Genomic DNA, 16,368 nt, shown 5'->3' with positions numbered 1-16,368 from the left:
CCAAAAATACTATTAAAACCAATAAACATATACAGTAAAGTGACAGGATACAAAATTAATGTACGAAAATCCACTGAGCTTCTATACTAACAAAATTTCAGAAAAAATTCCATTCACAATTGCAACAAAAGAATAAAAATACATAGGAATAAACTTAGCAAAGAATGTGAAGGACTTATACACTGACAATTATAAGACATTATTGAAAAAAAAACTGAAGAAACAAAGAAATGGAAAGCTATTCCGTGTTCGTGGATTGAAGAATTAACATTGTTAAAATGGTCATATTACCCAAAGCAATACCCAGACTTAATGCAACCTCCATCCAACTACCAAAGGCATTTTCCAAAGAAATAAAAAAAAAATAATCAAATGTATATGGAACCACAAAAAAACAAAAAACCCCGAATAGCTAAAGCAACCCTGAGAAAAAAGGCCAAAGCTGGAGGCTAACTTCAAATATACTACCAACTTACAGTAACCAAAATAGTACGGTATTGGCAAGAAAACAAACATAGACCAATGAATCAGAACTCAGAGCCCAGAAATAAACCCATATGTATATGGGCAACTAATTTTTTACAAAGGAGCCAAAAACATACAACAGAGAAAAGAAGGCTTTCAATAAATGGTGCTGGGAAAATTGGAAAGCCACATTCAGAAGAGTGACACTAAACTGCTATTTGTCTCCATGCACTAAAATTAACTCAAAATAATCAAAGACCTAAATATAAGACCTGAAGCAATAAATTACATAGAAGGAGCCTGACCAGGTAGTGGCACAGTGGATAGAGCGTCGGATTGGGATGCAGAGGACCCAGGTTTGAATTCCCAAGGTCACTGGCTTGAATACAGGTTCATCTGGCCTGAGCATGGGCTCACCAGTTTGAGCACAGGGTCGCTGGCTTGGGTGTGGGATCACAGACATGACTCCATGGTCGCTGGCTTGCAGCACAAGGTCACTGGCTTGAATAAAGGGTCATTTGCTCTGCTACAGCCCCCAGGTCAAGGCACATATGAGAAAGCAATCAATGAACAACTAAGGTGCTGCAATGAAGACTTGATGCTTCTCATCTCTCTCCGTTCCTGTCTTTCTGTCCCTATCTATCCCTCTCTCTGTCTTTGTCACAAAAAACAAAACAAAACAAAAAAAAACAATAAATTACATAGAAGGAAACATAGCTACTAAACTGATGGATCTTGATCTTAGAAAGAATTTTATGAATTTGTCCCCAAAAGAAAGAGAAGTGAAAGCAAAAATAAATGAATGGGATTATTCAAACTAAAAAGCATCTGCACAGAAAAAAATAAATCAAAACTAAAAAGCATGTGAATGGGCGATATTTGCAAATAATACTGCTGATAAGAGGCTAATATCCAAAATACATAAAAAATACATGAAACTCAATAACAAAAACAAACAACCCAATTAAAAAATGAGCAGAGCCCTGGCCGGTTGGCTCAGCGGTAGAGCGTCGGCCTAGCGTGCGGAGGACCCGGGGTTCGATTCCCGGCCAGGGCACACAGGAGAAGCACCCATTTGCTTCTCCACCCCTCCGCCGCGCTTTCCTCTCTGTCTCTCTCTTCCCCTCCCGCAGCCAAGGCTCCATTGGAGCAAGGATGGCCCGGGCGCTGGGGATGGCTCTGTGGCCTCTGCCTCAGGCGCTAGAGTGGCTCTGGTCGCAACATGGCGACGCCCAGGATGGGCAGAGCATCGCCCCCTGGTGGGCAGAGTGTCGCCCCTGGTGGGCGTGCCGAGTGGATCCCGGTCGGGCGCATGCGGGAGTCTGTCTGACTGTCTCTCCCTGTTTCCAGCTTCAGAAAAAATGAAAAAAAAAAAAAAATGAGCAGAGAACCTAAACAAACACTTCTCCCAAGAAGACACAGAAACAGCCAGTAGATGTTCAACCTCACTGGCTATTAGGGAAATACAAATCAAAACCAGAATGAGATACCACCTCATGCCTGTTCGACTGGCTATTATCAAGAAGACAAGTAGCAACAAAGTGTTGGAATGTTACTATGGTAAACAGTATGGAGGCTTCTCAAAAAATTTAGAATACAGGCCCTGGCTGGTTGGCTCAGCGGTAGAGCGTCGGCCTGGCGTGCGGGGGACCCGGGTTCGATTCCCGGCCAGGGCACATAGGAGAAGCGCCCATTTGCTTCTCCACCCCCCCTCCTTCCTCTCTGTCTCTCTCTTCCTCTCCCGCAGCCAAGGCTCCATTGGAGCAAAGATGGCCCGGGCGCTGGGGATGGCTCCTTGGCCTCTGCCCCAGGTGCTAGAGTGGCTCTGGTCACGGCAGAGCGACGCCCCTGGTGGGCGTGCCGGGTGGATCCCGGTCGGGCGCATGCGGGAGTCTGTCTGACTGTCTCTCCTCGTTTCCAGCTTCAGAAAAATACAAAAAAAAAAAAAAAAAAATTTAGAATACAGTTATCACATGACCCAGTAACTCCTCCTCTGGGTATCTAGCCAAAAAATTTGAAAACATTTATTTATAAAGATATATGCAGCCTGATCAGGCAGTGATGCAGTGGATAGAGACTGGGACACAAAGGACCCAGGTTAGAAACCCCGGCTTGAGCACAAGCTCATCCTGCTTGAGCGGAGGCTCACCAGCTTGAGCCAAAGGTCACTGACTGGCTTGAAGCCCATGGTCACTAGCCTGAGCAAGGGGTCACTTGCTCTGCTGCAGCCCCTCCCAACCCCCCCCCCCCCCGTCAAGGCATATATGAGAAAGCAATCACTGAACAACTAAGGAGCCACAATGAAGAATTGATGCTTCTCATCTCTCTCCCTTCCTGTCTGTCCCTATCTGTCCCTCTGTCTCTGTCACAAAAAAAAAAAAAGATACATGCAACCCTATGTTCACTGCAACATTAGTCAAAGTGGCCAAGACATGGAAACAACCCAAGTGTCCTTTGATGGATGAATATGGTTGGATAAAGAGAATGTGGTACATATATACAACAGAATACTACTCAGCCATAAGAAAGGATGAAATATATACTTCCATTTGTGACAACACAGATGGATCTTGACAGTATCATGCTAAGTGATATAAATCAGATGGAAAGGGACAAGAACCATATGATTTCACTCATACGTGCGATATAAATCAGAAAGCAACAAATGAACAAAACAAACAAAATACCGCATAAACACAGAAAGCAGTATGGTGGTTACCATATGGGAAGGGAGGTGGGGGGGAAGATGAAGACGATAAAGGGGTCAAATATATGGTGATGGAAGAAAATTTGAATCTGACTAGTTAAGCACACAATGTGATATACAAATAGTGTATTACAGAATTGTACACTTGAAACTCATATAAACTTATTAACCAAAATCACAATAAGTTTAATTTTTAAAAATGAGTAACACAATAGCCAAAGTCTTACAGCTACCAGAAAAGTCACAAAGAACCTTTAACTTATGATTCCCACTCTCCACCCTTGCACATGATTAAATTTAAACCACTCCTATAACAACTCTCCCTTGAGAAAAAGAATTTTTCATGCATACTATTAAAGAAAGTGAGCTTCTAGATAAAGAAACAGAAGATGGAGAAAAATAGGGGCTACTTATAATATCACTCTGCCAACTATATATTCCAATTTCTTCTCTCAAGCCATATAGTTATCCTTCTAGTTTTATAATAAAAGAGATAGGCAGTTCTTCTAATTAAGGACCTCCCACTTGAAATTCCAGTCTTGTAAAGTTCATTCTGTTTTCATGCTTGACTGAGAAAATTGCTGGCAATGAAATTTCTGCTTTAAATATTTAGTATGATCTTTTAAAATAGATTTCCTCAAATTATTCTTCAGTGGACCTTTAAAACCACAATTGGAGAGATAAAGGTAATTAGAAATGGCAGTGTAAATGAATTTGAATCTTTCAGATGTCCTCCATGCAGGTTCCCTTAGGATGCTGAATTGTCCAACCTTTTGTCATGACATATCACTCAATGCATTTGCACATTACAAGATATAGTTCTTCCATTCCAATTAGACTCCCCCTGTGTCACAGGAGATAGAATGTTAATCACAGGAGCAACAGCAGTTTAACTGAAATAATGTAAATGAAAGGAAACACAAAACTATAAATTAAAAGACTTTTTCAAGTCCTGGCTAAGCCATTAGTAGTGGGGTGACCTTAGGCAAGTCCCTTAACCTTTACCCAGGTGTTGTGAAAACTGAAAGAATCACATGAGAGTACTTGATAAGCTTAAAGAATTATAGAAATATTAAGAATTATATAAGATTATAGTGAATATGTAACAGTTTAAAAGTTGCTGGCCCAGAGCTTGGGAAGAATAATTGAGGTCTAAATCCACTTATAATAAGAGAGCTCAGCATACACAGAGGCCAGGTGATACTCACTTTCTTGGAAGAGGTATCACTATCATGGCCAATGAGACATACCACATCTCTCCTCAAGTAATTATTTACCTATCCATTAATTAGACAAGTCCATTGGGCAAATTTAAGCTTGACAGAGATGCACTATGTCTAAAGACACAATTAATACAGGTGGGAAATAAAATATGGCGAAACCTAAAATTAGGTTTTATTTCTACCCTACTACAAAACAGGTCTTTGATTACTGGTGCTAGTGGATGAAAGTGATACAAAAACCCTGTATCAGCCAAGAAATGTAGTAAGAGTAGATTCAAATTCTTAAAGATCACAACAAAAAATCTACTTAAAAGAAGCACAAATATGCTCCAATTCAGTGTTCTAAGTTTCAAGCCTCAAGAAAAAATACTCAAAGAAGCATGATGGAAGAGTGCTCTGCTGAATGAACTGCTAAGAAGGAACATTCTACAAACTTCACAGAGGTGTAACAGTGGTAGGTTGATTCAAATATCAATTAAGGCTTTGAACCATCACTAATTTCCAGAAGCCAAAAAGCATATGCCTAGCATAGTTAAAAAGACACTCAAAACTTTTAAATAACTGTCAAATAAATTATTTAATCCTCAAAAAACTCAATACTCACAGATAATGATCAGGATCAAATTTGGCCAGCTCAGCAGCCAGGCGTTTCTGCCTTCGTTCAGATGCAGGAGTAAAATCTGGATCCTTAATATCAATGATGTCACTGAATTCATCCTAAGAATACCAAGGAAGAGTCATTGCTATCTCTTATTTTAGCACCGACAAGTCTAATTTTGCACAAAATGCCAAAACACAGAAGAATCTAATTGATTAGTAAGCCATGATACTACCTGTAACATTTAGATTCAAATCCAGCAAACATTTGTGAAACAACTACTGCTTGCCAGACCCTATTGGAAATTTTCACAGAAAATATCTCATTTAATCCTTACAACAAAATTTTAAAGATGTATTAAGATTACAAAAATTTAACATAAAAAAACCAGAATAGAATAAAGCCCTACAAGTAAGCAGGAACATTTAATTCTCCTTTATTCCCCATTTACTCTTAGAGATTTGAAAGTTATTAAAACCATGTTGAAATAAATTTCTAGACTCAAGATGGAGCTGTTCCTACCCCAGGTGCGATATAAACAAACCAAATCTTAGATAACTTCCATGGACCTATAAAAGCCCTGCGTGGCCAGAAATGCGGTATATTCTCTCAGCCAGTCCCAAACACCAAGCCAACAATGCCCTCTATTTAGTTTATTCCTTCTAGCCCCAAACAAGTTGACTACATGGTCCCCATCAATCCGATATTTTCTATTTTTCTCTTCTTGTTCTTTATTCTTTCTCCTATTAAAGCATCCTGCCTTTCGCCCAATTTTCAAAGGAAAAGAATCATGTGGTTAATTTTACAGAATCACTTAGTTCTTAACCACAGGATATAAATGTCACAAAGCATCTACAGATGCAAAAGAACTCTGCAAGTAATACCAATTATTTAAGAGTTCTGGGGCACTATCTCCTAAAATACGTCTACCTGAATACTTCAAAGAGAGCAGCCTTTAAATTTTGGCATCTTGGTTCACATGATTATTTAAAATTCCATTATTTCCTTACTGTAATGAAGGACACCAAAGTCCTCAAATTTAATTCAGATAAGAAAACATGATATTCTCTGAAGATCACATATGTCTGTTGGTGCATCCACTGTTAAATATGCAGATATAAGAGCACTGATGTCATAATGAAACAGTAATGTGGAGCTGACACACACAGAGCCCAGCACAACCCTCGGCACAGGAACACACTCAGAAGTTATTGCTGCACAGATATTGGAAGTGCACGTCTATTATCGAACCCCCTGGGAAAGGGTGAGCTTCAGGATTCAACTCTTTGAAGAGTTTAGAAAAGTAAGTAATATTATACACATACACACCATATTCTATTAAACCCTAAGAAGTCTGAGTCAGCACCCCATATTCAAATTCCTTACAGCAAATCTTTTTCAATAAGAACATTAAGTTAGGGGGAAAAAAACTACTAAAAAACTAACATTACTTCTGATCAGGTTTTGCAGCCAAGCTAAATATTAAAAAAATAAATTAATTTTAAAAAAATGTTTCAGAATTTTCTGTAATCCCAGTATAACACACGGGGGTTATACACCTTCATGACTAGTGGTATTCCTATTGACATTACCCTTAAGAGTTTGGTCACATGGATGGCTGATTTTCCTTACATTAAGAAAAATATACATTTATTGTGTTTAGAATACCAATGTTCATTCCATTAAAATCTGAAGAACAGTTTAATGATTTTAGACAATCAATATAAATGTTCAAGAATAATAAACATTAAATTCAGTGGTTCATTTCTGCAGGAAAATGGAGGTAACCAAGAAGGGACACGCAGAGCCTTCAATGATGCTGGTAATGTTTTATTTTTTAAGCTGGGTAATAGGTACCTAGGGATTTAGTACATCAGTTAAGACATTCAGAAAGATATAAAGAGCCTGACCGGGTGGTGGCGCAGTAGATAGAGCGTCGGACTGGGATACGGAAAACCCAGGTTCGAGACCCGGAGGTCACCAGCTTGAGCGCAGGCTCATCTGATTTGAGCAAAGCTACCAGTTTGGACCCAAGGTCGCTGGCTCGAGCAAGGGGTTACTCAGCCTGCTGAAGGCCCACAGTCAAGGCACATATGAGAAAGCAATGAATGAACAACTAAGGTATCACAACAAAAAACTGATGATTAATGCTTCTCATCTCTCTCTGTTCCTGTCTGTCTGTCCCTACCTATCCCTCTCTCTGACTCCCTGTGTCTCTGTAAAAAAAAAAAAAAGAAAAAAAAAAGGATATAAAGAATATTTCATAATAAATTTTTTCTTAAATAAACCTAAATTACTGATTTAGTAAACATTTTTTTTAATAAATAAATTTTTATTTAAATGAGGTGACATCAATAAATCAGGGTACATATATTCAAAGAAAACATTTCCAGGTTATTTTGTCATTTACTTCTGTTGCATACCCATCACCCAAAGAGAGATCGTCCTCCATCACCCTCTATCCAGTTTCCTTTGTACCCCTCCCCCTCCCCCCCTCCCTCCTTCCCTACCCCCACCCCCCGTAACCACCACACTCCTGTCCATGTCTCTTAGTCTCACTTTTATGTCCCACCAATGTATGGAATCCTGCAGTTCTTGTTTTTTTCAGATTCGCTTATAATGTTATCAAGATTCCACCAATCTGCTGTAAGTGATCCTATGTCATCATTTCTTCTAGCTGACTAGTATACCATGGTATATATGTGCTCCATCTTCTTTATCCAGCCTTCTATTTTTTTTTTACACTGATTAAAAGCCTTTAAGCAAACTCTTGGCCAATACAGCAAAAATCCATAAAAGAGTAGTGTCCTTAACATGTTCACCAAGTCCAAGTTGGCCCCTTCACCATGCCAAATCCCTGAAAAATGCAACCCAACCACAGTTCAGTCTGTTAGAATCTGTCACAGGGAGCAGGAGTCCAGGAAAAGTCCACATCCAGGAAAAGTCCGCATGGCACGGGAATTGTCACCATTCTATACTTTGAAGCTCATGTCCAAGTCCCAGTGACCGCTGCTTCTACCTGGTAATGATTCAGGTAAACTGGAGAAGCCATTTGCAGCATGCAAATGGAGCTTCTGTTCTCCTCTGCCTGGAGATGAGAACAGGTAGCTTTTCCCTGGAGCTCTGCGACTGTGGCATGGTAAAGAGAACCTTGGGATACACTAAGCTGGGTGGCAAAGGTAGATTCATAATACAAGTTGGCAAAAGGGGGAAAGAGAGCTCTAAATTAGGAGTAGGGACCAGCCTGAAATATGAGTGGGGCATTGAGATAGGAGGGATAAAGGAAAAACTATATATTAAGCAAAGCAGCAGAAAATAGGACTATCAACACCCACAACAGAGATCTTTGAGGGAAGAATAAAAAACCTGACTATTCAGGCAAAACATAGTTAAGTGGCCCTTGTGCAAATGAGATCAGTTTACCTGCTTCTTGGAAGAAATACCCTAGGCTCGTCCACAGTGTCAGATGAGGCTGATGGCCCTGGGCACCTTCAGCTTTCTGGGCAAGGTTAGGTCATAGGTGGCTGGAGCAGGGCTGGAAGAGACTGAACCCTCCCTTAGAGGAGTGAGGGGGAAGCCTACCTTCCAGTGTTCCTGTTTCCTCACAGTAGAGACATGTAAGCCTGGCAGGCTTTAGCTCAATGACCTTCCTTTCCACTTTTGAAGCAGGACCCAGATGGCATCCTAGGAGACCCCTTTGGGACGTTGGAGCCTTTAAGGGTGTATTCTAAAAGCTAGTAGTTCCCCTGATCTCTATTGGGCTTTTTCTGCCTCTAGGTATCTTAAAAGCCATGCTCAGAAGATCTCACTGAGGGGTTTGAGGATCCCCATCTGCCTATATAAATCTTTTCCATATATCTGGAGCTATTTGGAAAAAGACAAAACAGTGTTATTACTCTCCACCCCTCCCCCTCTCCTTCCTCTCCATCTCTCTCCTCCCCGCCCACAGCCAAGGATCCAACAGAGCAAAGCCACCCGGGCCCTAATGATGGCCCCATGGCCTCTGCCTCAGTTGTTAGAATGGCTCTGGTTGCAACAGAGCAACCCCCTCGAAGGGCAGAGCATTCCCCCCCCCCCCCCGGTAGGCATGCCAAGTGGATCCGGGTCAGGCGCATGCGGGAGTCTGTCTGACTGCCTCTTCATTTCCATCTTCAGAAAAATACAAAAAATAAATAAATAAAAGAAAAAATACAGCAAAAATAAAAGAGTAAAAAATAAAAAAGGGCATTCCTTTGTGTTAAAGCTCCTAAGACAGCAGTCTTTATAGTGGAAACACCAAAAGTAAATATTTGCTGTCTGTCTATAGATTAAAGGGGAATATGGCAAATGCTGAAAAGCCATGATCATTGTGCCCCTCCCCTCCCCCAACCCCCTCCCTCTCCTCCCCCCACCCTGTAACCCCAACCCTGTTGTCCATGTCTTTGAGTTTCATCTTTATGTACCACCTATGTATGGAATCATATAGTTCTTAGTTTTTTCTGATTTACTTCTTTCGCTCAGGATAATGTTATCAAGGCCCATCCATGTTGTTGTAAAAGATCCTATGTCATCATTTCTTATGGCTGAGTAGATTCCATAGTATATATATATACCAAAGCTTTTTAATCCACTCGTCCTCTGACGGACACTTGGGCTGTTTCCAGATCTTTGCTATTGTGAACAATGCTGCCAAAAACATGGGGGTGCATTTCTTCTTTTCAAACAGTGCTATGGTGTTCTTGGGGTAAATTCCTAACAGCGGTATAGCAGGGTCAAAAGGCAGTTCGATTTTTAATTTCTTGAGGAATCTCCATACTGTTTTCCACAGTGGCTGCACCAGTCTGCATTCCCACCAGCAGTGCAGGAGGGTTCCCTTTTCTCCACATCCTCGTCAGCACTTATTCTGTGTTGTTTTATTGATAAGCGTCATTCTGACTGGTGTGAGATGATATCTCATTGTGGCTTTAATTTGCATTTCTCTAATCATTAGTGATGTTGAACATTTTTTCATATGCCTTTTGGCCATCTGTGTGTCCGCTTTGGAGAAGTGTCTATTCATTTCTTTTGCCCATTTTTGGATTGGATTGTTTGTCTTCCTGGTATTAAGTTTTACAAGTTCTTTATAAATTTTGGTTATTAACCCCTTATCAGACGCAATGTCAAATATATTCTCCCATTGTGTAGTTTGTCTTTTTATTCTGTTCTTATTGTCTTTAGCTGTGCAGAAGCTTTTTAGTTTGATAAAGTCACATTTTTTTATCCTGTCTTTTATTTCACTTGCCTGTGGAGACAAATCAGCCAAAATATTGCTGCGACAGATGTCAGAGAGCTAACTGCCTACGTTTTCTTCTAAGATGTTTATGGTTTCACGGCTTACATTTAAGTCTTTTATCCATTTTGAGTTTATTTTTATGAGTGGTGTAAGTTGGTGGTCTAGTTTCATTTTTTTGCAGGCAGCTGTCCAATTTTCCCAACACCATTTGTTGAAGAGGCTATCTTTACTCCATTGTATTTCCTTACCTCCTTTGTCAAATATCAGTTGTCCATAGACCTGTGGGTTTATTTCTGGGTTCACTGTTCTGTTCTCTTGATCTATGTGCCTGTTCTTATGCCAGTACCATGCTGTTTTGAGTACAATGGCCTTATATATAACTTGATATCCGGAAGTGTGATCCCTCCTGCTTTATTCTTCCTTTTCAAGATTGCTGAGGCTATTCGTGTTCTCTTTTGGTTCCATATAAATTTTGGGAATATGTTTTCTATATCTTTGAAGTAAGTCATTGGTATTTTAATCAGTATTGCATTGAATTTATAAATTGCTTTGGGTAATATAGACATTTTAATGATGTTTATTCTTCCTAACCATGAGCACGGTATATGCCTCCACTTATTCATATCTTCCCTGATTTCTTTTATCAATGTTTTATAATTTTCTGAGTACAAGTCTTTAATCTCCTTGGTTAGATTCGTTCCTAGGTACTTTATTTTCTTGGTTGCAACGATAAAGGGGATTGATTCCTTGATTTCTCTTTCAGACAGTTCATTATTAGTGTATAAAAATGCCTCTGATTTCTGAGTACTGATTTTATATCCTGCCACATTGCCGAATTCATTTATCAAGTCTAGTAGTTTTTTGACTGAGACTTTAGGGTTTTCTATGTACAATATCATATCACCTGCAAATAATGAGAGTTTTACTTCTTTTCCAATTGGATGCCATTTATTTCTTTTTCTTGTCTGATTGCTGTGGCTAGGACTTCCAGGACTATGTTGAATAAGAGTGGTGAAAGGGGGCACCCCTGCCTTGTACCTGATCTTAAGGGGATTGCTTTTAATTTTTGCCCATTGAGTATGATATTGGCTATGGGTTTGTCCCAGATGGCCTTTATCATGTTGAGGTATGTTCCCTGTATTCCCACTTTGCTGAGAGTTTTGATCATAAATGGGAGCTGGATTTTATCAAATGCTTTTTCTGCATCTATTGAAATTATCATGTGGTTTTTCTCCTTTCTTTTGTTTATGTGATGAATCACATTGATTGATTTGCGAATATTGTACCAGCCTAGCCTCCCAAGAATAAATCCCACTTGATCATGGTGTATTATTTTTTTCATATATTGCTGGATCCGGTTTGCTAATATTTTGTTGAGGATTTTTGCATCTAAGTTCATCAGGGATATTGGCCTATACTTTTCTTTTTGTGTGTTGTCTTTGCCTGGTTTTGGAATCAGAATTATGCTCGCCTCATAAAAGGAGTTTGGAAGTCTTCCTTCCTCTTGAATTTTTTGAAATAGCTTGACAAGGACAGGAGTTAGTTCTTCTTTGAATACTTGGTAGAATTCACTTGTGAAGCCATCAGGCCCAGGACTTTTCTTTTTTGGGAGTTTTTTGATAGCTGTTTCAATCTCATTTGTTGTAATTGGTCTGTTTAGGTTTTCTGATTCTTCCAGATTGATTTTTGGAAGATTATATGATTCAAGGAATTTGTCCATTTCATCTAGTTTGTCTAGTTTTTTGGCGTACAGTTCTTCATAGTATTTTCTTACAATATTTTGTATTTCTGTTGTGTCAGTTGTTATTTCTCCACTCTCGTTTCTAATTTTATTTATTTGAGTCCTCTCTCTTTTTTTCTTGGTGAGTCTCGTTAAAGATTCATCGATCTTGTTTACCTTTTCAAAGAACCAGCTCCTGGTTTCATCGATCCTCTGTATTGTTTCTTTAGCCTCTATGTCATTTATTTCTGCTCTGATCTTTATTATTTCCTTCCTTCTACTAGCTCTGGGCTTTACTTGTTGTTCTTTTTCTAGTTCTTTAGATGCAGGTTAAGTTGTTTATTTGAGCTTTTTCTAGCTTCTTGAGATATGCCTGTAATGCTATAAACTTCCCTCTCAGGACTGCTTTTGCTGTGTCCCATAAATTTTGAGTTCATGTATGCTCATTATCATTTGTTTCTAGGAATTTTTAAATTTCTTCTTTGATCTCAATGTTAACCCATTCATTATTTAATAACATGCTATTTAGTTTCCAAGTGTTTAAATGTTTTTCAATTTTTCTATTTTGGTTGATTTCTAGTTTATTGCCATTGTGATCAGAGAAAGTGCTTGATATGATTTCAATCTTCTTAAATTTGTTGAGACTGCTTTTGTGCCCTAACATGTGGTCTATTCTAGAGAATGTACCATGAGCGCTTGAAAAGAATGTATATGCTGCTGTTTTAGGGTGAAAGGTTCTGAAGATATCTATTAAATCGAGTTGATCTAATATGTCCTTTAAGTCTGCTGTTTCTTTGTTAATATTCTTTCTTGAGGATCTATCTAATGATATTAATGGGTTATTGAAATCCCATTATAGTATTGCTGTTGATCTCGCCCTTTAATTCCATCAAAGTCTGCTTTATATTGTATATTTAGGTGCTCCTATATTAGGTGCTTAGATACTTATAATGGTTATATCTTCCTTTTGGATTGCTCCCTTGATCATTATGTAGTGACCTTCTTTACCTCTAACTATGGTTTTTGTTTTAAAGTCCATTTTGTCTGATGTAAGTATTGCTACCCCAGCTTTTTTTTCATTTTCATTTGCATGAAATACTTTTTTCCATCCTTTTATCTTCAGTCTGTGTGCATCTTTTGATTTAAGGTGTGTCTCTTGTAGACAGCATATGTATGGGTCCTGTTTTCTTTTCCATGCAGCAACCCTATGTCTCTTGATCGGACCATTTAATCCATTAACATTTAAGGTTATTACCTGATATGTAATTGTTTATTGCCATTTTTTTTTCTTTAAAACTGTATTCCTCTTTTGTTGTATTCTTTTTTTCCTTTGATCTGTTTACAACAGGTCCCTTAGCATTTCTTGCAGCCTTGGTTTGGTTGCAGTAAATTCCTTGAGTTTTTTTTTGTCTATAAAGCTTTTTATTTCTCCTTCAATTTTAAATGATAGGCTTGCTGGATAAAGTAGTCTTGGTTGTAGGTTCTTGTTCTGCATTACTTTGAATATTTCTTGCCATTCCCTTCTGGCCTCAAGTGTTTCTGTTGAGAGGTCAGATGTCATCTTTATTGGGGCTCCTTTGTAGGTGATAGCCTTTTTTTCTCTAGCAGCTTTTAATATTTTCACTTTATCTCTTAGTTTTGATATTTTAATTATGATGTGTCTTGGTGTTGGTTTCTTTGGGTTTCTCCTTAATGGGGTTCTCTGTGCTTCCTGAACATATGAAATGTTTTCCTGCCTTAATTGGGGGAAGTTTTCTGCTATGATTTGTTTGAATAAAGTCTATATCCCTTGTTCTTTCTCTTCTTCTTCAGGAACCCCTATGATGCGGATGTTGTTTCTCTTCATGTTGTCACAGAGCTCTCTTAGAGTTTCCTCAGACTTTTTGAGTCTCTTTTCTTTTTTCTGCTCTGCTTCCGTGCCTTTATTTATCGTGTCCTCTAACTCGCTGATTCAATTCTCTATTTCATCCATCCTGCTTTTAATGCCTTTCATTGTATTCTTTATTTCGGATATTGTATTTGTCATTTCTGACTGATTCTTTTTTATTATTTCCATGTTCTTTTTTATATTTGTTATCTCTTTATTTAGGTTCTCATAATGGCCATCTATGGTTGTTCTAATATCTTTGAGCATCCTAACAATTGTTATTTTAAACTCTGCATCTGGTAATTTGGTTATATCTGATTTACTTAGGTCTTTTCTGGGGATTTCTCTTGTTTTTGTTGTATTTCTCTGCCTCCGCATTTTCCCTTCACGGAAGTGGCTGTGATCACACGCTCGGGTGCACAAGTGCTCGTGGTCTTGGTCTTTGCTCCGCCCTCGTGTGTGACGTTATGCTCGGTCCTGAGGGCACTGGGAGCACCTTTGCTCAGCTGCGGGTCTCCGCCTGTGTCCGGGCTTTCGCCCTGCCCTTGCAGAAGGAGCCTGCTTGAGGAACGGCTGCTAGCCTTGGTTCTACCACCGGGCAGGAATGCGTGCCCAAGCTCAGCTCAGTAGCGGAACTCCGCCTCTTCTGAGCTTTTGGCTCCACCCCCGCGGGAGGCGCTAGCTACCAAGTCAGACCGCAAGCCTGGGTTGCACGGGCGGGGCAAGGCTGTGCTCCTCTACCCTTGCCCCAGGGCTTGTGTCCACCCTTTCCGGGGTTCCCGCCCTTCTCCCAAAGGCTGGATTACAGGCTGCCGGCAGCTGAGTTTGACCGTTTTTGCACGCCCCCTTCCCGCAGCCAGGCAAGATTGAGCTCACACCTGAGCCCAGTGGTGGCCAGCTGGCTACCGCCCCTGCCAGCAGAACCGCGCTTTTGTCTCCTGCTGCCGCCGGCCCTCCGGGGAGCCCTCAGCCACGTGGGTGGGGGCGTTGCAGCTCAGACCCTAAGACTTACTACTGTAGACCCAAAAGCTCCCTCCTTCTATGCAACTCTGCTCTGAGTACTGCGGGGGAGCTTGTTTGGCTGCTCTCCTGCTTCCCTTTGCTGGTATTGCTGTTTCTAGGGGAAATATTCACTTCAGCGTTGGGGAGTGACTCGTCCCAGGGGTTAGGGTGGCTATCTCCCAAAATGTTTCTCCCTATGCCTCCTAGATTATACTAGCTTCCTGTTACTCTGGTCCTCTCCTCTCTCCCTCCGTCCCCAGGAGCCCCGGGTGAGTGTTTGTGAGAGAGATATTCTGCGCGGTTCCTTTAAGAAGGATCCTGGGTCTGAGAAATCAGACTCTTTCTCACAAACAGTATCCTGACTTATTTCCAGCTAAATACTGTCCTTACGCCTCTTCTGGGCTCTGGGGCTGCAGGCTGGGGCTTTGTTCCTGGGGCTCAGGACCCTTTCCCCTCTGCTACACTCACTTCCTGCCACGCGAGTCTCTCCCTGCTGCCGTTCGCTCCGGGGAGCTGGGCAGCCCTCTCCGCGTTTCCGCTTTTCCTACCAGTCTCGGTGTGGCTTCTTCAGTGTTCCTTGGTTGAAGAATCCTCTTAGTTTAGTCTAAAGTTGGTTTTTCCAGATGATAGTTCATAAAATTAGTTTGTATTCCACTTTGGTTCTGGGAGGTAGATGTTGGTACGTCCACCTACTCCAGCTCCATCTTCTGATTTAGTAAACATTTTAATAGATGCGAGAACTTTTGACTTAACAGAGACTTGGCTGAAGCTCACACGATGGCATTCCTGTATCTTCTTAGCATCTTAGCAGAAATCCCTTTCAAGGATCTTCCCTCAATAGCAATAGCAATTAAGAAAACACGTTCCCTGACCTCAGAAAGCACTTTCAATCTGAATGTACAATATGCACTTAGCCTGCGTGACTTTTACATTCATTCATTAATAGCTTTATATGGGCACCCCAAACAGACTGACCACAAACTAGCTCACAGCATAACAACTGAAGTCCATTCACTATATTTTCTGCTGTAGACAAAACTGACGCTGTTCTTATTACCTCAAAGATGACCAGAAGCCTGACCTGTGGTGGCGCAGTGGATAAAGTGTGGACCTGGAAACACTGAGGTCATCGGTTCAAAACTCTGGGCTTGCCTGGTCAAGGCACATATGGGAGTAGATGCTTCCTGCTCCTTTCTGTCTGTCTGTCTGTCTCTCTCTCTCCTCTCTAAAATGAATAAATAAAATATATTTTTTAAAAAAGACCAGAAAACATAATTAGAGAGAGAAAATACAGAGTGATCATAATCTGCAGAAAAGTTTTCTCAGGGTTTTGAAGGAAATATTTCATCAGCATTATTTGCTCCCAAGTAAATCCCAATTTTGTTCTCTTTAAGTAACCTTGAGAGCATTTTGTGTTTTTTCAAGGGCAGAGGTCTTTCTAGCATCTTATAGTTGTTTTCAAAGAGTTTACACAATGTAGCATCTCATTAAACTTTCTAAATGGCTTTATAAAGAGGTGAATAAGGTATCTATTT

The 16,368-nt window shown here is 40.2% G+C and overlaps 1 protein-coding gene across 6 annotated transcripts in view; it reads right to left on the bottom strand.

Moving 5' to 3' along the window:
- The window catches only part of SHQ1 (SHQ1, H/ACA ribonucleoprotein assembly factor), a 138,080-nt gene that overhangs the window by 109,812 nt on the left and 11,900 nt on the right, over positions 1 to 16,368 (bottom strand). For all 6 annotated transcript variants that reach the window (XR_010747265.1, XR_010747264.1, XR_010747263.1 and 3 more), the window contains one exon: positions 5,000 to 5,112. Coding sequence is in view for 1 of the 6 variants with exons in the window: in XM_066352145.1 (XP_066208242.1) it covers positions 5,000 to 5,112 (113 nt within the window). In the remaining 5 variants the exon portion in view is untranslated. The remainder of the gene's footprint in view (positions 1 to 4,999; positions 5,113 to 16,368) is intronic.

The sequence above is a fragment of the Saccopteryx leptura genome, chromosome 10, assembly GCF_036850995.1.
Source record: "Saccopteryx leptura isolate mSacLep1 chromosome 10, mSacLep1_pri_phased_curated, whole genome shotgun sequence".
Classification (NCBI taxonomy): Eukaryota; Metazoa; Chordata; class Mammalia; order Chiroptera; family Emballonuridae; genus Saccopteryx; species Saccopteryx leptura.
The sequence above is the reverse complement of the archived record's forward strand: the minus strand, read 5'-3'. Positions and strand labels throughout refer to the sequence as shown.